The 23,914-nt window shown below is 37.3% G+C and overlaps 2 protein-coding genes across 2 annotated transcripts; one reads left to right on the top strand and one right to left on the bottom strand.

The window, feature by feature from the left end:
- Positions 1-10,354: 10,354 nt before the first annotated feature.
- Positions 10,355-16,381, top strand: LOC107773489 (multiple organellar RNA editing factor 2, chloroplastic). The gene is made up of 4 exons (XM_075249120.1): positions 10,355-10,758; positions 14,569-14,666; positions 14,763-14,828; positions 15,850-16,381. Exons 1-4 carry the CDS (start codon positions 10,391-10,393, stop codon positions 15,990-15,992), a joined length of 675 nt encoding a protein of 224 aa, XP_075105221.1. The 5' UTR covers positions 10,355-10,390; the 3' UTR covers positions 15,993-16,381.
- On the bottom strand, positions 16,284-23,044 carry LOC142179376 (protein NPGR2-like). The gene is made up of 6 exons (XM_075249119.1): positions 22,499-23,044; positions 21,331-21,591; positions 20,709-20,961; positions 18,792-20,005; positions 17,088-17,241; positions 16,284-16,935 (listed from the first exon to the last, which is right to left on the bottom strand). The coding sequence occupies exons 2-6, from the start codon at positions 21,568-21,570 to the stop codon at positions 16,625-16,627; spliced, it is 2,172 nt and encodes a 723-aa protein (XP_075105220.1). The 5' UTR covers positions 21,571-21,591; positions 22,499-23,044; the 3' UTR covers positions 16,284-16,624.
- Positions 23,045-23,914: the final 870 nt, after the last annotated feature.

Below are 23,914 nucleotides of genomic sequence, written 5' to 3'. Positions count from 1 at the left end.
CCATTCCTAGTTCCTTACAAGTATATATACTGGGTAAATATTACGTTCTTAAGCTTTATAAAAGCATCCTTTCCTTGCAATATGTATCCTATTTGAAGTTTTTGAGATCTGTTCCTTGTCTCTATAATACTTGGGACACACACTCAAAGCAATCTTGTCTTGTGCCTAGCTTCATTGTTTCATTTTCTTCATGCTTGTTGAAGATTTAAGTCCTCTGCTAATTTTATTCTTTTATTTTTTTTCTTTGCATGTTACACACACCGGAGCCAAAGAGTCTCAAAGTGAACCCTCATACCTTTACTCATCCCTTTGAATAGCGAGACTTGGGGAGATTTATCCTCCTGACAATTGGATAGAAGCTTTATTACATTATTTTAACTTATTTTGGTTTATCCTTACTGACTAATATTTACTTTTGTTTTTGCAATGACTGTTTGTTTGTTTATAAGAGTTGGACCTTAGATCATTTAGAGTTATTACTAGTTAACAATAAGGATGTTTGTTTTATCAAAAAGAATATGGGGTAGAGGTCTCGAACTCTGTAGTTATCCTAAATTTATCTACATTAGGTTTGATCTTTGGGAGTTCAATAATTTAATATCCTATTGCTTTTAAATGTTAAATGCACTTGGCTGGAATGATTTGTAATTTTAAACTTGTAAAGTATTTCCTCACGCGAAAGTGACTTCCTTAAACATTTTGTGAATCTTAGATTTGTTACAAGTTTAGTGATTAATTTGTTCTCATTAGGAAGATGTTTTTTGACCCAAACAAGCTTTAATTTTCATCCATTTTCTTTCACTTTGTTGAACTATTTTTCTTAGCTAATTATTGGAAACTTAATGAGTTTTGAATTTTGTTTTCAAATAGTTTTGGATTTTTCTTTTATGAGTTTGAAACGGTCTAAAATAATTTTCTTGCTCCAATTGTAAATCTCTACTTTGGAATGACTTACTATTAACCCTTTTCTAATAAGTAGATTCTCACCATTTAGTTGTTTTACTAATTAACCTAAGTTTGGCTGGTTAACCGTAATTGACGGATCATATAGGGTGCTTTAATAACCTTCCATATAGGATTAACTAGAACCCTTACTCATAATCTTAAGGTTAAGCAGACCATAAAACAGAGTCGATTTTAAGCACTACTTAGCTAAAATTGGTGTCCTAATTCAGCGTTAAAATAATTAGGTGGCGACTCTCTTTAACTAATTAAACCCGCAAAATTACCAATATGTTATAATTCAATTTGACCCGTGTTAAAATGGGGTATAACAGATCTTATAGACATGATCTCTAATGCACACATGGAGATTTGAAAACATGGTTCTTGATGCAGAATTGACTAACAAGAAGCAGGATTTCTAGGATGCAAAGTATAAAAATTCAGGATTACAAATAATGAAATAGGTCTTATAGGCATGATTTCTAATGGTATACACATAAGGAGTCACAACAACCTACATGCATGATTTCTACCCGAATTTGATAAAAAGATATATAAAAATCCCTCACCAGCTTTTCTAATAACCCCATATATGTTTTTACAAAGATTATTACATTATTATAGACCAATATGAATGAATTACACAAAGTTATTTATAACACTATAGGGAGCCTTGGCAGGCCCAACGTCAACTTAGAAGTCAGGCCTTCAAGAAAATCTGATGTCCACAGGTAGTTCATAACACAAAAATGGGCTTCTGGTGTATCAAAGTTCGCAAGGGCCTCAGGAACCTCGAGCTATGCTCACACCAGAATCTTTTCAAAGAAACAATTTTGTAAAGAGTTTGGAAGGCTAGCCCTAGTGTGTCACAGTTCAGAGGAGTCTCATATACCCTAAGCAGTACTCACACTGGGGGTGGCAAGACCCTAGATAGCTAAGAGTAAGAGTTTGAGAATAGTATACAAGGGTAGGGGATAGTTTTATGAAAAAATAGTTTATTTTCATAAGCGAATAGAAACAAGTTGCAAACAGAACATAACCATATTTTCAGCAGATTGATTCAGATATAGTTACAAGTAGTTAAACAATCACAACAAAATAGGAACATGGGAATCATAGACAGAGCAGAGTCACAATTGAGTCAAACAAGGTTTCACATTGCCGGAGTTGACTTAGTCTAATACTAATTACTAAGTGGAATCATATAGACATATATTTAGCAGAGATAAACATGCTGAAGTCAAATGACTAATCAGACAGCCATACAACAAAGGTAGCAGGAATTTAAAGTACATTATTCTTGAAAGAAGTATACAGAAACTATGAATTGATCAGGAACATGCTAAGGTAATTTATCAGCATATAAAAATAGGACAGAAATTGGGGCATGCTAGTTGAGAAACAGGTAAACAAGTGCCATAGATCAAACAAGAATATGCTCAAGTATACTAACCATACTAACACATAAGAAAGGGCAAGTTAACAGGAAATACGTCATGCTGGTTAAGAGAGCAATAAACAGGAAAACATGGGGGCAAACAGAAACATGCTGAAGTTTAACCACATAGAGTATAGAATGATAATAGAAATGGAGGCATATCAGTTAAGGAGATAGCAAACAAGAAGGTGAATATGAATGAAATCCAAGAGTCTAGCCTTGGTTTTCAGCCGGCTAGATAGTGCAGCAATTCAAAGAGACTTAAGTTGTGTAAGCGTGTACGTAAGAGTTGTGTGTATCAATGTGCGTGGGTGTTTTTCTTTGTTATTCTGTGTGTGTTCATGTTTTTAAAAAAATCAGAATGGTGAGGTTTATATAGCATTCAACAGAGTAGAACAAATAAGGCAAAGAAAATTAAGAGTTCACAAATATGGTATGCAAATCATTCAACCAATCGATTAAGGCTAAACCCAATCAATTAATACGATAGAATCCGGGAAATTATCACTTATATTAGGGAGAATCAATAAACATGCAAGATTAAAGTTTAATAAGGTAAAAAATAAGTCAGGGACCATTTATAGGTCGATCAGAACAAATCAAAGCCCAGATATCAGGCCAGTAACATAATTAAGGAAGACATTACCAATTATAAGTCACATATAAGGAAAGAATAAAAATAAAAATAAAAATCCCAGAAAGATACCAATTTTAAAAAGAAAATATAATTTCAAACCTTAATTAGACAAATAAATCAATTAATCAATTTATTTAATCGGGCCAAAGTGAACGGGCAAGAACGATGAGACAAATATTCGAATAACGAAAAACTTTAAGTATATCAAAACACAAGGATGAAACATCAAGCAAAGAAATCAGTCGAATAGTAAAGAAGAAAGGTTAGAGTTGAACCTTTAAGCATTTGCAAAAACTTAAAAGATGAAACCCTAGTTTTAGAGGAACACTAGAATTAGTTAAATAATAAGAAAACACATAAGATTTTAAAGAGAAATATCAGATAAACTTAAAATTATCTCAGATCTACAAAGATCTGAACAGACTCGAGTAGAAAGAGACTAGGGCTTTGAAAAATGGATCGAGGTGAGAAAAATCCAGTTTGGAACCAGAGGTTTAAGCCATAAACATGAAGATAACAACACTCACAAACATAAAGATGAACACAGGCAGGTTCATCAAGAAAATGAAGAGTTGAAGCCAAGTATGTGTTGAATCCCTTCGAGATTCCATCAAACAATAAAGAAATCGAATAGCAATAGAGATAGGAGGCCGGATGGGGCCTAAAATCAAATGGAAACCCCATGGATTGAAGGGCTTCCGGTGACGACAAGCTAGGGTTAGGGAAGAGTTTGAGAGAGATGAGAAGAGGAGGGATTCAAGGGCGGCGGGGCGGAAGAAATGATTAGGGTTAATGTGTTAGGGGCTAATTAAAAAGGAAAATGATCCTGGACTGTTGATCTTTTGAGATAAACGATCAGGATTTCATCTGAGGGGTTGGGCGGGTTTAAAAATTGGGTCAAGGTATTGGGCTATGATTTTAATTGGGCTGGGGGGGGGGGGTAATAATTTGGGCTAAGGTCCGAAATTAAACCAAATTAAAGAGGCTATTTGTTAAATACCCAATTAATTGATAAAATAATTTGTAAAAATAGTTAATAAATGGTAAAAAATATTTTTTTTATATAAAAATAATTTAAAATACTTACTTAACATTATAAAAATATAAAAGTCATTTTTTGTATAGATAATATGATTATGCATATGCATGGGCTATTGTTACAAAAATGTACAATTCTAGCTTAGAAAATGCAAATGTAATTATAAAAAATGCAATTGAAATATTTAAGCACTATTTTGGCATGAATTGATAAATTTAGATGATTAAATCATCATGAAAATAATATGAGGGATAATTATTGAATATTTGTATAGTAAAAATGCAGAAATAAATTGGTTGAAAGCCTCTAAAATTATAGAAATATTATAGGAATACTTGTGCATGTTTGTAAATGTATGTGCACTATTTTTGAGAATATACATATATACATGTTAAAAATATATGAAGAAAAAATTGAGTATCAACACCTGGCCGCCTGCATTCGAAGCTTTTTGACTTCCTTTTTGTCCGACGGGAGTAATCCCTCCTGCAAATATGTTATAATATGGCTGTGCCAGTCCCAAGTTAAGTTTACGTAGTGTACCTCAAGTTGGTATATTGACGAGTGGAGGAGGGTGCACGTTTTCTTTTGTAATGTTTTTGGTGGCTGCTGCTAACTTGACGAGGTCATCTGCCTCGATGTTTTGTGCTTAAGGTATTTGGTCGAGCCGACATTGTCGAATTCTAATAGTTGTTTATGGATTTTGGCCTGGTGCTTTTGTAGCCTCTACCTTTTGATTTGGAAAGTCCCTGTCACTTGGTTGACCACGAGTTGTGAGTCGCATCTAAGGACGACTCATCGTGCTCCGTATTTGAGGGCTAGCTTTAGTCCTACAATTACGGCCTCGTTTTTAGTCATATCGGGGTACCGTATGGATTGGCGGATAACTTCGCTTGTTGAGACCTAGGGTACGAGTCCTAGTCCATATCCTGATGCGTTGTACGCGCCTTCGGTGTATAGGACCCGTAGGTCGGGTAACCTGGGGGAGGTACAAGAAGTTTCCTGCTCGACCTCGACATTATTTTGGCACTAAAGTCGGCGAGTACCTGCGATTTTATCGTTGTTCGTGGTTGATATGTTATATCATGCTCGCTCAATTCTATGGCCCACTTGGCCAATCTCCTCGATAGTTCGGGTTTATGTAGGATGCTCCGTAGGGGGGAGTTTGTTATCACTGAAATGGGATGACATTGAAAATAGGGTCTAAGCTTTCATGAAGCTATAACCAATGCCAAGGTCAATTTTTCGAGGTGAGGTACCTCGTTTTGGTGTCGACCAAAGTTTTGCTAATGTAGTAGATTGAAGATGACGTACCTTGTTTTCACGGACCAATACTGCGTTTACTGCGACTTCTGATACAACCAAGTATACCAGGAGGCGTTCGTCGGGTTCTGCTTTGGCGAGTAGCGGAGGCGAGGACAAGTATACTTTTAGTTCTCAAGGCCTTGTTGCATTCTAAATTACACTGGAGCCTGTTGTCCTTTTTGAGTACGTTGAAGAATTTGTGGCATCTGTTAGAGGACCGTGAGACAAACCTCGACAAGGCAGCTATACGACATGTTAGTTTTTGTACTTGTTTCTTGTTGCTCAATACTTCAGGTATTCCCTCGATGGCTTTGATCTGGTCGGGGTTGACCTCGATGCCTCTTCGTGATACCATAAAACCGAGGAACTTGCCCGAAGTTACGCTGAAGGCACACTTCTCGGGGTTTAGCTTCATATTGTATTGCCTTAGTATACTGAATGCTTCTTTCAGGTGGTCGATATAGTCTTCCTTCCTTTTTGATTTGACCAACATGTCGTCTATGTACACTTCCATTGTTTTGCCGAGTTGGTCCTTAAACATTTGTTGACCAGCCTTTGATAAGTCGCCCCTGCATTCTTCACCCCGAATGGCATGACTCTGTAGCAGTACGTTCCCAGATGGGTGATGAAAGTAGTCTTCTCTTGGTCTTCCTTCTCCATTAGAATTTGGTTGTAACCTGAGTAGGCGTCCAAAAAGCTCAACAACTCATGCCTTGCCATTGCGTCGATGAGGTTGTCGATGTGAGGTAACAGAAATGCGTCTTTCGGGTAGGCTTTGTTTAGGTCTATGAAATCCATGCACATTTGCCACTTTCTGTTTTTTCTTTTTCACCATGACTACGTTGGCGACCCACTAGCGGTATTTAGATTCTCGGATGGAGCCGTTAGCGAGTAGTTTATCCACTTCATCGCTGACGGCTTCGTTGATTGCGACATTGAATTTCCTTCTTACTTGTCGTACTGGAGGGTAAAGGGGATCGATGTTCAACTTGTGTGTGGAACCATCTTTCGGGATTCCTGGCATATGTGTGTGTGAAAAAGCAAACAGATCGGCGTTATTAATTAAAAACTCATGAAATTTACCTGACTTAGAGAGTTTATAGCCTATGTAAGCCTTTTTGCTATTGTCGCTCAAAATCTTCTACCGTTAACCCTGCGGCTTCCACGGTGTCGGGGTCCTTGATAACATCTTTTTGATCGTTGAGTTCAGATCCCGACTTTGGTAATTGCTATGCTTTTGAGTCTGTTCCTTTTAACTGTTGAGTGTATGTACAATCTTGGGCGATGCGATAGCATTCTTGGGTTGTGTGTTATTCACTTCGGATGCTGAATATCCCCACGGAGTAGGAAACTTGATTACTTGATACAAGCTGGACGGGATGGACCTAATGGCGTGTATCCATGGTCGTCCTATGTTGGCATTATAAGTTGTGTCCTGGTTCATGACATGGAACATTTTTATAGGGTGACACCCCGGCTAGAACCGACAGCGGTATTTCTCCTGAGGTTTGCTCGACTGCATTGTTAAAACCTATTAGTGTTATGTAACGTGGTACTATCTTGTCCTCGAGTTGCATTTGTGCGAGAACTCGAGGGTGAATAATACATGAGCCGCTCCATCGTCTACCATTTATTCTTTTTACATCAGTATCTGAAATACATAAAGTAATGACAAGAGCATCGAAGTGAGGAAAAGTCAAACCGTTGGTATTTGACTTATCGAAGATGATACTTTCTCCGAGGTTATCATACAGTTTGTGGGTGTTTGATCGCTTCAGTTTATGTGTGGTGGTAAACTTTACGTGGCTGATTGCTGCTTCGTCGCCTCCACCGATGATCATTTGAACTGTGCGGGCGGGGGAGGGTGGCTTTGGAGGGCTTTGGTGTTGTTCTCGTCCGCTGCCGAAATTGGCTTTTCCTCGGTCACTTATCAGCTCCCTTAGGTGCCCTTGGTGGAGCATGTTCACTACTTCTTGTCGTAAGGCTATGCGGTCCTCAGTTTTGTGACCTAACTCCTGATGAAATTCACAGAGGACGTTCGACTTTCGGGTACTAGGGTCGGACTTCATATTTTGTGGCCACTTCACCTTCGGGTCGAGCTTCTCTAATGCGTACACTATTTCTGAAGGGGAAACACAAAAATTGTGAGTAGATAAGAGTGAAGGCATACCTCTTTTGTTTCGCTGAGTCCCTATATGCGGCCTGGACGGTCCTTCCACGTGGCGAGGAGATGGTGGAATGGTTGTTCTAACATAGGGTTGATGCCTGGCTCGGTTGAGACGTGGACCAGACTGGTCTCTTCGACTGTCATTACGACGGTATTTCCTTGGCTCTGTTTGGATCGACGTTAACTGTTGGATTGGACCGTTAAGGTCATCCTCGTCTGCTCTCACCTCGGCGCAGTAGGCGTTGTGAATTTCTTCCCAAGTGGTGGGAGGGTATTTCATGAGCCTGCTTAATAATTTTCTTGTCGCTCTCGACCCATTCCTGTTCAACCCATTTTGGAAAGCTGCCAAGCCATCCCTTCCGATACATTTGGTAAGCTCATTCTTACTCTGTTAAACCGAGCTAAAAAGTCCCCGAGTCCCTCTCCAGGGGATTGCCTAACGGCGAATATATCATTCACCCTAGCTTCCGCCTTCTTAGCCCCGGTGTGGGCGTTGATGAACTTGTCGGCCATTTCCTCGAAAGTTGTTATAGATCGTGCTGGTAATTATGAATACCAGGTTAAGGATCCCCGGATTGACGTCTCGCCGAACTTCTTCAGTAACACTGATGGTACTTGCTCTTTTGAGAGGTCGTTGCCCTTTACCGCTGTAACGTAATTAATGATATGATCTTCGGGGTCCGTCGTGCCATCATATATCTTCAGATACGGTGACATCTTGAAGGTTTTAGGTATGACATGTGGGGCCACCTCCTCGCTATATAGTTGTTTGACGAACCGAATGACGTCCCGTTTTGGTAGTAATTTTGGGATGCCCGGTATCTTATCTACCCTTTCTTGATGCTCCTTCATTTGGTCGCGGATCACTTTATTCTCGGTCTCCATTTCTTCTATTTTCTTTAGGATGGCGGAAAGTGCGTCGTTACCTGCATCAACAACGGTATAAGTATTACCTGTTGGGGGAGTGGGTTGCTCGTCAGCGGTTGTTGTGATATCCGCTTGTATGACGTTTTCATTCGCCCGTTGAACGGGTTTGTCAAGTATGTCGCTTAGAATGCTTGTCAGCCACGTCTCTAGTAGTTTTTTGATTGCTGGCGGCGCTTCCTCAGTAGTGGATGTGGAGGCTCCCCTTTTATGTGAAGCGGTTACACTTCCGTGAGGGGGAAGTGAGTTGCTCCGCCTGAGTGTAGCACTCAACGACGCGTTCTCCTCGCCTTTTTTGTCAACCTCGTTGATGATGTTCAAGAGGTTGGCAGTGATGTCTACCACTGATTTCAGTCTTTCATCTCCTTTTCCTACCATTGTTAGTTCGTGCAAACGAGGAAAAAATGGATGATGTTGTTTTTTTTTTATCTAGAAAGGACTAAAATTTTAGCTAGAAAGTCCCCACATACGGTGCCAAATTGTTTGATAAAAAAATGTTAAGCTTTTTGTTAAACTGGTTAATAAGAAAATAAAGGATGAATCCTAGCTAAATATAATATGATCTAGACAAAAAACTTGGATAGATCCATGTGATAAAATCACATTTAAGATTAATAAAGAGCGGGCATGTGTTCAATGATTACCAATGAATATTGTATTAAGAATATGCAATAAATGTAGACAGTAGCAATAAATGTAATAAAGGGGAATTTATCACCCAAATGTTAGATGGTTTGGGTGATTCTCTTTCCTGACAGCAACGTGGAACAAAGGTAAATGAAGATGGATAAGGAATCTTTGGATCTTGTGAGCAAAGTGCGAATAACGTGTGTAAAGCTATAGAATCAGGGAACAAGGCAATATTTGTATATTCTTTCAAGTCAACTCTTTACAAAATGCTCTTATCAAGAAGTGAAGATCCCCTTTTTGCACTATATCTCTTACTATTTATCAGGGATGTTTTTAAGAAACCCTAAAAGGTACAACATAAGGAATATCTATAGGAATATTCCTTATGTCTATTGCTCAGCTATCCTACCGTTACTTCTTTGCTGCATTCTCTTGACCCCGACAATAATCCTCCTTGAGATGACTCCTTGCCATTGTACAATGGTCGACTCTTCCCTTGACTCTATTTATTTGCAGTTAGCAGGCCGTCCAAATTTAGACCAATACAAGCATTATAATAATGGCATTAATATAAATCGTTTATTTTTTTCTTCCTTTTTTTGGTTTTATTTTTAGACGGTTCGAGTTAAACTTTTTAAATAATGTAAATTAAAGTGCATCCGGACCCACAAAGCATTTCGCATTTACCCATAATCCGGGGAGGATCGTACTCCAAGAGGATGTAATATATGTAGTAAATCCTGATACAAGCATTAGTGAGTGATTCCATAGTTGAAACTCATGACAAGTATCATAATTTAAGTCGTCGTATCACAACCATTTTCTTAACTCATAATTAAGTTAATGACTTGAATATACAGATCACCAAATTCAAAGAACTATTTTGGTTATTTGAACATATATTTTAATTTATATAGTAGAATTTGACGCGATAAAAGTTTAAGAAAGATTAATAACATAAAGGGCAATAGTAGATATAATTTGTACAGTACAAAGCAACATTTTGGATGTATTTGATACGAAGAAAAATATTTTTCTCAATTTATTTGTATAGCAATCAAACAAAACATAGCATTCTTTGCTTATATAAACCAATTGAAGTAATTTCTAAATTTTTAAAAAATGTTGAATAATGAGATAAAAGCTCATTTGAAAAGTATTTTCTTTAGTTTAACTTCATTATTATTATTGTTTATTATTATTATTATTATTATTATTATTATTATTATTATTATTATTATTATTATTATTATTATCTTAAAACCCACTATAAACCCTCCCCTTATCCTCTGTCTCCCACCAACAATGGCCGGCACGACAGCCGTTCCCTTTCCGTCGATCTCCGTATCTCTTGCCGGCGGCGAACTTTTCTTCACAACACCGAAATTACGACCATCAAATCTCGTCGGCCGTCCGACCTCCATCCAGGTCGGGTCGCCAAAGTCATGTCGGGTCAACAATATAACATGCAAAGCTAACCGGTCTGCATACTCGCCGTTGAACTCCGGGTCGAATTACTCCGGCGACCGCTCGCCTACTGAAATGGCTCCGCTTTTTCCCGGATGTGATTATGAGCACTGGCTTATAGTTATGGATAAACCTGGAGGTGAAGGTGCTACTAAACAGCAAATGATTGATTGTTATATACAAACTTTGGCTAAAGTTGTTGGAAGGTAAATTTTTTTCTACTTGTTCTAAATTTATAGCTGAATATTTTACAGCCAAATCACATTAAGTCCAATTACAAAAATATAGGCAAAGATTGGAGAAGAAAAGTTTGTGATTACTTGAAAAGATTTTGTGTAGAAAATATGAAAAGCTTGCACCCAAGGGTGTGGCTAGTGGTCAATGAAGTGGGTGAGAACCATGAGGTCTCAGACGCGTATTCAGGATTTCAATTCTATGGGTTCAGCTTTTAAGATTTTTAGCATTAAAATTATTATATTTTTAAAGCTATGGGTTCAAATCTACTATTTGCTGCAATTTTAATAAATTTTACACATAAATTTATACTTCGCGTCGAAAGTTATGGGTTCAGTTGCACTTGTTACTTATATGCTACACACGCCTCTGGTCTCAAGTTTAAATCCCAGCGGATGCACACTAGGTGATTTCTTCCCATCTATCCAAACCTTGGTGGATAGAGTTACCTGGTACCTGTTGCTGGTGGGAGGTGGCAGGTATCCCGTGGAATTAGTCGAGGTGCGCGCAACCTGGCCCGGACACCACGGTTATCAAAAAAAATATGAAAAGCTTTTGACTACTTGTAGTATAATATAGGCAAATAAGAAAAGATTTTGGAGAATGGTTGGAAAAGAAGAAAACTTTCTTCTACTAAAGTAATGTCAGGATTTTCAAGAAGTTGAAATCCAAATACAAAACTACTTGTAGTAGTGTATAGGCAAAGAATGGAAGTATACACCATTTCATTTACAAGACACCTTTTTTTTATGAAGTTACAAGACACCTTTCAAAAAAAAAAAAATGTAATATTGTTAGAACTTTATGAAGAAGAAAACTAAAGATTTGAGTCTTTAACACCCAAGATTTCATGCTATTTTAGAAAATTATACCACACAAGTTGGATAATTTGTGAAATTATAAATTCACCACATGTTGGATGTTTATCTCGAGAGTAGAATTTGCATCATTAGTACTGAAGCAAGCAAAGAAGGGATTTTCTTTTAATAATTCCATTGATTACTCAAAGTGTGAGCTCAATTTTGTGATAATCAAGCCACTCTAGCTCGAGCATATTAAATGTATATAAGGTGAAGTCAAACTAAGTCTTTTACAAGAGAGAGAGAGAGAGAGGGAGGGAGGGAGGGAGAGAGAAAAAGAGAGTTAATTAAAGATGCAATCATTTCGCTCGCAGTTGCGACCTCTTATAAGGAAGTTGGTAAAAACAACTATGAGTTTGGTTGAGTCAAAATTCCTTAATTAGGCCTACATTTTCTTTTAGAAATTCCATTGATTTCACAAAGTGTGAGCTCAATTTTCCTCATCAAAAAAAAAAGTGTGAGCTCAATTTTGTGATAATCAAGATCAAGCCACTCTAGCTCGAGCATATTAAATGTATATAATGTGAAGTCAAACTAAGTCTTTTACGAGAGGGAGGGAGGGAGAGAGAGAAAGAGAGTTAATTAAAGATGCAATCATTTCGCTCGCAGTTGTGAAATAGTTTGACTAATAATTAGAAAACCTCTTATAAGGAAGTTGGTGAAAACAACTTTGAGTTTGGTTGAGTCAAAATTCCTTAATTAGGCCTACATTTTCTTTTAGAAATTCCATAGATTGCACAAAGTGTTAGCTCAATTTTCCTTATAAAAAAAAAAAAAAAAAGTGTGAGCTCAATTTTGTGATAATCAAGCCACTCTAGCTCGAGCATATTAAATGTATATAATGTGAAGTCAAACTAAGTCTTTTACGAGAGAGAGGGAGGGAGGCCGGGAGGGAGAGTTAATTAAAGATGCAATCATTTAGCTCGCAGTTGCGAAGTAGTTTGACTAATAATTAGAAAACCTCTTATAAGGAAGTTGGTGAAAACAACTTTGAGTTTGGTTGTGTCAAAATTCCTTAATTAGGCCTACATTTTCTTTTAGAAATTCCATTGATTTCACAAAGTGTGAGCTCAATTTTCCTTATCAAAAAAAAAGTGTGAGCTCAATTTTGTGATAATCAAGCCACTCTAGCTCGAGCATATAAAATGTATATAATGTGAAGTCAAGCTAATAGCATGTTTGGCCAAGCTTCTAAAATCAACTTATTTTGGAAAATTTCTCATTATGCGAGAGAGTCAATTTAAGATGCAATCATTTTTCTCACAGTTGCAAATTCAAAAAGTTGTTTGACTAATAATTAAAAAACCTCTTATAAGGAACTTGGTGAAAACAACTTCGAGTTTGAATCTTTGATTAAGCTAAATACCTTAATTAGGTCCTCCAAAATGGCAACCCTACCCGCCACTATGAAATGAGTAGTTTTTGGTTCAAAGAGTAACAAGTTACTAATTAGTGGGTGTTTCAGTACTTAAGCATGAGACATATGCATTAGTTGTCACATATAAGAGGTTTTAGTTCTAATACTCATAATGAGGTTCAATTCAAGGAACAAGTGCCTCAATTGTGATAAAGACACTGGAAGAACTTCACCTATATGACATAGAAATTTCCGCTTTGATTGAAGTTGAGTTGCTCTCGTAAATGTTCATGAATGTTGGATAGCCCATAGCCATGATAAAAATGCTAAGCGTGTTTGAGTGGACATGTTTATGTGTATAGTGTCACCAAATTTATCAAAAGGAATAACATGTTCAAAACTATTTTACTAATGAGATTTCGATTTCGTCTTGTGACATTACACTAAGGATAATGTTCAAATCAAAAGATACATTACTCTATGCATAAGCATAACTTGATCTTTAAATCTTAATTCATATTTAAACAAGTGGGGGATTGTTAGAATTTGCTTATATAAAGAAAGGTGTCGTTTAAATAAAGGGTGTACCATTTCATTCTTTGCCTTCAACTTCTTGAAAATCCTAACATTAATTTTGTAGAAGAGAGTTTTCTTCTTTCACAACCTTTCTCCAAAAACTCTCTTTCTTCTCCAATCTTTCTGCACAAAGGATCAACCTGTGAGTTTTTGTTTTCCTAATAGAATTTCTGCACTACTTGCTTAGTGTAGAAATTCAAAGGTTTGTCATATCCACTAAAGCTATTTACATTAAAGTAGTGCAGAAATTCAAAGGTTTGTCATATCCACTAAAGCTATTTACATTAATCCCATAGCAATCTCGGGAAGGAGAGATAGCAAATACTGCTTTTAATAAAGCGTTTCAAGCCTAAGTCTTTAGTGTTCTTCTTCATATTTTTCCAGCAAGGGCAAGATCACATCTGGTCTATTGCAGGCGGTCGTGCTTACATTTCTATAAGAGATTATTTTCACACAGAGGAAAGTGGATGCATAGATAGTGAGGTCTACACATGCATTGCATTCAAATAATATATATGGTTGAAGGTTTTTTAATAGTTGTTTTGTTATATTTTGTTAATGGATGTATAGAGGGCAGGGTCGGGATGCCCACCGCGTTTAGCTCGAGCTGTATATTTCAATTTTTTTAAGAATATGTGTTGTTATTGAGTTCACTCTTACGCCTACAGATAAATAGGCCCCTACAGTTTTGGTCTCGTAGTAAGAGCGCATCACGTAATGTGTGGGCTAGGCAAACAAAGACTTGGTATTTAAGGGAGAAGGGTAAAGGGGCAGACCCATTATCCAATCCATTGAGTTTCAAACCCTGCACCATTGACCCTAGGGGATTTGTCTGTTGTAAATACGATAATGGTACTTCACTTGCTGGCTTAAACTGTTGGATTGGCTTTGTAGTATTTCTTTTAGCCATGCTTTTTTAGATTGAAAGTAGTTTTGTAGACATTTCAAATGCTAAATTACCAGTTTTTGTTCTGAACTATGGTAACTAGTGAAGAAGAGGCCAAGAAGAAGATATACAATGTTTCATGCGAAAGATACTTTGGTTTTGGATGTGAGATTGATGAAGAGACATCGAATAAGCTCGAAGGTTAGTGTTTGGATCAATTTATTGATTCCGTAAGTGAGTAATCAATGCTAGTCACAAACTCTCAATGTATCTCAGTGTGCTTTGAAATCTTTACAGGTTTGCCTGGTGTTCTCTTTGTCCTACCAGATTCATATGTCGATCCAGAGAACAAGGATTATGGAGGTACATCTTTTCCCGATGCTGATCTACCTGTGTTAAGAAGCAAAACATGAACTTTTTCTTTATAATTTGTGTCTGGTCTTTCTGCCACAGTGGTAACTGGTAACACCTGCTTGGCTAGACGTGCCCTTTGCCCTGTTTGCTATCTTTGAAACCTACCCGTGACTGAGTTACTGTTAGAGCACAGTTATTTGACATGGTTCACACTCTGTCTCCAAGCTCTCTTGGAAATCGTCGATTACTATTAGGCTGCTCACCGATGTACTGTGTTTTTGCAATTAAAAATGAGCTCAGAAGGGTCAGATTTGATCCCCAGCGAGGAGAATAGATCCCTCAGCATTTGAGTAGTTATTAATTGTTTGGCCACACATGTACTCCCCTCGAGAGGCATCGTGGTGATGAACCTTTAAAGGATAGAACTATTTTGGTCGTTAGTGTTTTATAGTGGTAATAGGAAAGAAATTTGAACCACATCCTGCATGTGTTGCACGCATAGACTTCTTTAGCCTGTTTTTTTCTTCGATCTTCTCTTTGATTACAATCTACTGTCAAGCGTCAATGACATCTTCATTGACCTTAGCATATAAAATTCTAGCGTCTCATTTCTTTGTTTTTCTTCATTTTCAGTTTTGGATTGTGCTAAATTATTGATCTATGAGTAAAAATGCTGAAAAGAAACAAGCTTCTTTTGGTATTATATTAGCAATCACTATTGCCTGTCTCTATCTCCTCGTCACATCTTTGAGTTTAGAAGATCCTTTTGTCTATTATTAATCGATCAATCAACCATGCCTCAATCCTGTTGTCTGTCCTAGGAAGTAAATATCCCGCTGCTTCTTATATTTTATGCTCAAAACATTTGTAGTACCTTTGGTTGTTTCCCTGAGTATTTAGGCCTATGGCCCGGCAATGAAGAGTACCAGACATGGTTTATGGCAAATTGAAACAAGGACTTTGAAAATAGTAATAATATGTTATGAGGTTTGCATCCCTAACATTTTTTTTCTAATTTGATGATTGTCAGCTGAGCTATTTGTGAATGGAGAGATAGTTCAAAGGTCACCTGAAAGGCAAAGGAGAGTGGAGCCAGTGCCCCAGAGAGCTCAAGACAGACCCAGATATAATGACCGAACACGTTATGTGAGGCGCCGTGAAAACATGCGGTGAAGATTGACCTCTGTGTGATAGTACAACAACTACTACTGTTGCGCCTCAATCCCAAGCAAGTTGGGGCTCTGTGTGATAGTAGTCCAGCTTTTTTATCCTCGTTGGGGAAAAAAGATGATATCATGAAAAGAGAATGTATTAGTCCCCCTGAATTTTTTTAGCTACAACTAATAGCCAGATAACACAACCAGTGTATTTGTTAAGTTAGGTCTTACAATATACATTTTACACAACATGGATACAAGGACGAGGTCAACTGATTCCTTAACAGAGCAATTGCAAGATGTTGTCTGGACAACTTTGTTTATGTATCATAAACTTGTGAGTTTCAGAACCACCTGTACATCCAAAGGCAAGAAAGTTTTGTGGAATAGCATGTTCTATAGGAAGTAAGAGCCTACCATTTCGAACTCTATACTCCTCTCTTATCAGACAAAGAATAAACATGCTCTTTTGACAAAAAATCTCTCCATTATGAATCATTTGGAAGCACCCCGACTTAAGCTTCAAAATCGCTAAATCTTTCCCTCGTGTCATTGAACTACAAGATCTTAGCTCCAGTAGATGAATATGATCGTTGCAGCAAGGTTGCGACTTGAACAATCTGTTAAAAAGTATGTACAAAAGGGTAGTCATCTGAACGGTTCAATCGGCTCAGTCTCTTGCAGAAGTATAGCTGCTTGAAAGCACTCAGCTGCTTCCATTGCCTCACCTTCCTCTTTGTAAAGCAGGCCAAGATTATGCCATGCAGAAGCACTCGTCCGATCAAGTCGTAGTGCTTCCATCAAAAAACTTCTAACAATCCCAGGAGAATGGTCACTTATCTGCCTAAGTACCACCGCCGTTGATATTAGACTTGGAATGTGGCATGGATCAATAGCTAGAGCTTTCGTGTAATCTCTTAGTGCAGCTTTATAAAGGCCCTTCGACTGCTGAAGCAAACCTGCATAATATATTTCATCATCAATAACCTTTTTGCTTGCTTTCTCACGAATATAAGACCAATAAAAATGTAACATCTGAGATACATGAAAATGATTTAGCATAGTAAGCACTAAGCAATGCATGAGGAGATAATGAGTGAAATATATCTACCAGAAATATACAATCGAGAAGCGGAATAGCAACTAATGGCCTCAGATTTGGAAAGACAGATCTCTGCATCTTGCCACTGAGATGATTTAATGTAGATGGAAGCAAGATCATGCCACATTTCCAGCTCCATAGTTCTATTGCGGTTTCCTTCCTCCTATTAAATAAATGAACATTAAACATATAACTTCTTCCTTTCAACAAAAAAATCATAATAATAATAATAATTTCCTGAGGGGTTGGAAAGGGGCAGCAAGCAAGACAACAGAAAGGGATTCGTAAGAAAGAAGGTAGTTGAGTCAAAGCTGCAAGCCTTGGTTGCACATTAAAAGAGCCAAAAAAAGATGAAGATGAAAGCAGAGGATTAAGATCTGCTTAATTAAAAAATAAAACTCATGTTTGACCGGGCACGGAGTTTAAGAAAGAACAGAAAATTTTGAAACTTGTGGTCTAAAACAATCCATATATATTTGTGTGGCTATAAATCATCTCATTACGGGTAAAATGGGAAGTTTGGCTTTTCAGGTAGCATGGTCTCTTCTCTTATCAATCAATGTCGCAAATCTTATCGTCAATGAATGAGTTAATAAATTCTATAGAACTTCATGACGGTGGATGAAATAACTTGCAAGCCAGAGCTAATAACTCGAATGTTCAAGTTAATGTACCAACTTCAATGAAACTTCATAGTATAATTTTTTTACCTTGAAATAAAACTCTATTCTAGGGAAAGAATCTACGCCACTTAAGATAATTTCTCCTACTACCAGCTCTCTAAGAAACTAAAGACTTACTTTTAATCCTTCCATAATCATGAAATATTGTCAGCGACACCTGGAGAATATAGCCAAAATATATAAAAATGCCTCCTACATGTAAAAGCCCAAAAAAACTTATAAAGCCAACCTATCCCCACCTTCCTCCCCCAACCCCCCAAAAGCGAACATTTTATTTGTACCATACTGAAAATGTAGACAGTTAGGCAATTCATAACAATGACAATGAACAGACTTCTCTGGCTTCAACAGAGAAGAAAGGTCAGGCTTCAGAAACTCCCCCCAACACACACACAGAATCAAAATGTTTGCAAGAACAAAATTATTTCAATGTAGACTTTAATCTTGAATTCATCTCAAGGAAACATGTTTTTTTCTTTTCGATAACCAATAATCCCCGAGGGCTAGAGGCACACGGTTCGAGGCTAGGTGGACAATCCCCCCCACCCACTTAAATACCAGGCTTTTGTCTACAACAGGATTCGAAACCATGATTTGGCGCTAACCCACACATCTCAAGGAAACATGTTCTTGGAAGCTATAAGGCATGTATATATGTTCAGCTACAGCTCCGTTCTCTAGATCAAATCCATTGCATATATCCAAATCTTCCCCTCAAAGAGGGAGCCTTCTACACGCATTTAATCATTTAGGCTTTATCAACTATATGGGACTATTAATCTCTGCATTAAGGTTAACTCTATAGCTTTTCGCCTTTTCCATAGCCATATTTTTTTTTGTATTAACCGACACCATCCTGGACACATTTCTAGCTTGACAGCTGCCTCATCAACGAATGCTCCATAAGAAGCAGCTCAAATTCTACTCAGTTAGTCTCACATAGACTGTATAGTTATTTCATTTGCAACCAACATAGAGGATGATGAAGCTTTCTAGAAAATAGTCCACCTCATAAGGGCAATCAACTTACCTTGAGATTTTCCGCCAATCCAAAGCTTTTTCTCTGGACCTGAAGAACAGCAAGAAGCTGACGATATGTTTCTATTGCACTTTTCACTTGGCCTTGTGCAATTTGGAGCTTAGCTTTGGTTCTCAACAGTTCTCCCTGATCCCACTTTCCGCTCTGATCTAGAGCTGCATCAATGATAGTTTCGGCTTCCGGAAACTGCTTCTGAGCTGATAACACCCGAGCTAACAGCATCCACCCTTTCAGAGTAGACCCACCTTCCAATTTAAGCAAGCACTTAGCATAATGGAGTGCCATATCCAACTTCCTTTGCTCGGCATTTTCTACACAAAGATGGTAAATGACGTTGGAGTCATTCATCGTTGTCAGTTCTCCAGCGGATTCCAAGGATTGAAGTGCCTCTGATTGCATCTTAACCCTCTCAGAATCTTTCAAAACCGCTCTAGACTGTGTTGAAAGGGAAAGACCTAAGACATAGTTTGCAACACCAATCAGCCGATCACATCTTCCTTGCATTCTTTCGATAGCTCGGCGAGCAAAATTTATGCCATCTCCTGCATACTCTAAGCTTTCAGCACAGATTCTTGAAGCCAGCAATAAACCTGGAACACAAGTGGGATCCTCGGAACTACTCAATAGTTTCCGCAACAAGTTCAAGGCGGTAAAGTTATCTCCTCCTCCGTAATAACAGAGAGCTAAGATAAGATACCGTTCACGTTGATCTATATTCCTAGGAAGCAATTCTTCTACTTGGTTAGCCAGAGCCGTTAGGCCATCTGAGATAGATAATGCATATGAGAGATGGTCAAGAATCGAAGGATCCCACTCTATACTTTGTAGAGTAACCTTCCTCAATAAAATCATTAAGAGAAGAATGGCCTCTTCAATATTAGTTCTGGGAACAAATGAACTGTCCATTTGGAATCTGAGACTAGGGGGGATGTATTCACTTCCACTATATAGAAGAAAAATGGAAAACTCTTTTTGAATCTTTGCATTAGTTTGGACATCAAGATTCCACCGATGAAGAAGAGCTCGGCGGTATGATATAATTGCTTCCCGTGGTGAATCTGCGAGTATCCATAATTGGGGAAGCAGCTCAACAGCGTTGCTGAGAGTTTCCTGTAATTTACAGTCAGCACCAAAGTTTTCAGGCAAGCCTTCTGGTAATGAAGATTCAACAATGTCCAGAATAACAGTGCACGATTGAGCAGCTTCTGCAAAAATATTTGGGGAATGCATCAGATAAAGATAAAACCCGCAGTTTCTAGGCTTTCAGGTTCACATAATTCCTTATCATGTTGTGTGCACAATCACATGTAGACATGGCAGAATAAAAATGTACAAAAGCTGCCTCAGGAGGCAGATAGAGATGTGCGCATGTAGGGTATCTCAGAAGCAAGGAAAAGCTTTTCTCATACTACCCCAAAAGTGAAAAATCTAACTAAAAAGCCAAATTATGAAATTTACCAGGTCATCTCGAAAATTAACACTCGTGATTTAAAAGAAAAAGTAAGACCAAACAATGAACTTAACAAGCACTAGCAATCAACAAAAACAGAAAATAATTTGCATTGTTCGATGGAAGGCCCAGAGGATGGATACAGTACTGCAAGAGAGGTAGTGCAAATTTTAACAGAGTTGAACATAACTCGTACACATAAAAAAGTTTGCAAATACACCTGATGAATAACATTAACACACTAATTTCAGCATACTGACCAAAGTTGTCGTAACTGAAAATGACTGTCAAATTGAAACACCTAAACAAAGATATTATAACAACTACTATGCAACAATGGCAAGCTTGTTGGGGTCGGCTATATGAATTGTCATAATTCATTTCCTCTATTTGGACCTATGCAAGCAAATATATCGATTACGAAAAATGAACTGAAAGACTACTACGTATAGTCTAACCTTTACACCTCCCAAGAACCTGCAACGATTTTGCTTTAAGAAAGACTGCTTCCAGGAGCAAACTCACAGCATGTATTGACATTGGTGATTTATCATACTTCTGTGAACGTCTCTTTTTAGTTCGAGCTCTTATGGCAAGGGTGACTTTGATTTTAGTAGTCACTGAGGCAATATCTATTCCTTCAAACACATGTAGAGCAGCCTCTATATTTCCCTTTTGGTACTCATATCTTCCAAGCAATGCCCTTGCTTCCTAGAAAGTAGATAATAGGTTAACTGTCACAGATGAATAATTCCAATACAGTCAAACCTCTCTATAGCGACATTTTAAACTATAGTAGATAATAGTATAAATGTCCGGACAAAGTAGATCATTTGTCCGGACATTTTTTGGCTGCTACAGCGAAATGTTGATATAAAGAGAACTATGTTCCAAAGGAAACTTGGTTAGAGTAAAATGTTGTTATAGAGGATGACTGTTATAAAGTGGTCTGACTGTACATGCCAATCAAAACGTGAAATAATTTAGGATGAGATGCTACACTAAAGGCAAACTTAACATGGCAATATTGTAGGGAGAGAGAGAGAGAGAGAGATACGGGCAAACTTTTGTGATTGGTACCTCATAATTCAAAGCACCACTCTCGCGCAAAGATGATTCAGCTTCTTCAATATCACCAATATCTGGCTTTTGTTCAGCTTCTCTGGCTCTTGATGAACGGAGACGTGTTGTGTAATCCTTAGTCGCGAGGGATTCATCCCTGTCATCTATCTGTAATTGTTCCCCCGAGCAGAAGCACTTCATTATCTTCCTCAACTTCAAACTTCTGCGAGCCTTCCCCGGATTATTATCATTCTTCATATAACGAGCCCTCTCAGAATGCTTTAACAATCAGCAACACCAACAACAATGAATTTAACTCGTTTGCCCAAAAAATACAAAAACTTACAGTTCTCTTGAATTGTGACATTTCATATGATTCATAATCATGGATAATCAATCTAAAAGGATACCAAAATTCATATCAAGAACATCATTGTTTACAAAACTCCACATGTTTACTAGTAGATTTTAGCCAAGTGTCGAAATTTCTTTCGAAACCCAGAACTACTCCGAAACAACGCAACTTCATAAGCCCACCCCCCAACCCCCCACCCCACCCCCCAAAAGAAAAGGAAAAAAGGGAGCTTTAGGCCAAAAATAGTAACGCTTCAACCCGCAATGACACACAATTCTATATTAGCTCTATATACAAGAGCCCCTACTCATACTCTTTCCCTGTCCCTTAATGCTCTAAAAAACAATGAAATTAAAGTTCCACTTTAAATTACAAAAAAGGAAAAGAAAACATAGCTTTTCAACATCCATATTAACTAGCTGAGTTTGGGCCCAGTTCAGATATTACCACCATCATTTAAGTAATTTTTTCCTACCTAAGTCTTGATGAACAAAGTTACTTGTTAATTGTATCAGTGGGAAGTAGTAGCTATCCGGTGGAATAATCGAAGTGCGCGCAAGCTGACTCAACCATACAGTTATCATAAAAAAATTACCACCATCATATTAAGAAAACAGAATTCCAAACAACACAGTAATGATGATGGTTAAAGGAACTCATAACTAAAAGGATTAAAGTAGAACCAACTATTAAGCAATAATTAGAAGCTTAAAATAAAGGATGAGCAAATTCAGGACCCGTCAATTTATACCAAGTTACCAACTAACAATTGACAAATAGAGAGAGAGAGAGAGAGAGAGAGAGAGAGAGGGGGGGGTTAAAGAATCATACTTTTCATTGTTTGTAGAATAACAGAACAAAGCCCTGCCCATCTTTTTCTATTTGCAAATCAAAATTCCAATAACAAAACCCCTCCTTTTATCTTCTCTCTTTTTTTTTTTCCAATTATTTTGTAAATTCACAGAAGTCTCTGAATCGAATTGTGATCAACGAAAATTTCAACAAAACATCAAACCAAACACTTTTTTTCAATTTTCTCTCGCTTTCTTCTCTTTTAATAAAGTTCTCAACTTTGTAAAAATTCACAGTCTTTAAAAATCCAATGATTTGCGTCTGTGTTAAAAGGCTTAAAAATGGGTTTTTGAATCAAAATCAGAATCCCCCCCAAAAAAGAACTTGAAAATATTCTTGCCTTTTTGGGCAAATTTCTCTGCTTTATATATAATTGTGATTTGGGATTTTTACGGGATTATTTTGAATGGGTTTTTGCGTGGAATCAAAACAAGAGAACTGGAAAAACGATGGTGGAAATGAAAGCGTGAACGAGAAGATTCGTTATATTATACTGAGGAAAGATATGGGGGGATAAAATAGAATAAAGTAAAAGTGGTGGGATTTGGAAAAGAAGAGTTGTTAGTGGGACCAAAATGGAATTTAATAAACTTTCTCTAAGGCCAAGCTTCTGCCACGTGGAAGTTGGAACAGTGGAATTACATTTTCCATGCAGTTATTTGTACGTAAGAAAACACTACTTTTTAAATATTACAGCCCTTCAAGAAATAACTGATAAAATATATAAGAAAAAGTAGTAACTGACAATTTTGGAATGTATTTTGTCTTTTATAGAATAAAAAAATAATTTACGTTCAGATACGAGTCAGAATTTAAAAATTATGTCTTAGGACATTTAATTTAGAGTTAATATCCTCAAATCCGACTAAACTAGTATAATATTTGTGAGTTTCCTATCTAAACTATCGTCTATCCCCGAAAACTCATCCCCTTCGTAATAAGACCTCCGTCTCATTCTTATTAAGGTATGTGATATACTCTCTAAATAATTTTTAAAACCTACCACATGGCAATCCACGTAGATATTTAATTGTGTTAATCTTAAAATTAGGTTTAATTAATATATGTTAATCTAATTACGTAAAAAAATAAAAAAAGGAATTTTGTTGCACAGTCTATCATTTACTCCTCTCAAAGTATGATCTCTTTGCTCTCATCGGAAAATTTCTCTCATCGGAGATGAGAGACAACTTCTCTAAGTAACGATTCCCTTCATTAATCACAGTTTCTACCATTGATTTCTCTATTTATTGTTGCTGCTATTCGAAAATGGAATTAAATTTAGGGTTTTGTGATTGTTTGTTGAGATTTGTGATTTTTATCAGTAAACAAAGATAGAGAAGAAGATGAAGAAGAAGAAGAAGAAGAACAGAAACAGAGAAGACTAGTTGTTAG

This window comes from Nicotiana tabacum, chromosome 3 (assembly GCF_000715075.1).
Source record: "Nicotiana tabacum cultivar K326 chromosome 3, ASM71507v2, whole genome shotgun sequence".
In the NCBI taxonomy this organism is placed as follows: Eukaryota; Viridiplantae; Streptophyta; class Magnoliopsida; order Solanales; family Solanaceae; genus Nicotiana; species Nicotiana tabacum.
This window is presented reverse-complemented; position numbering and strand designations above follow the sequence as displayed.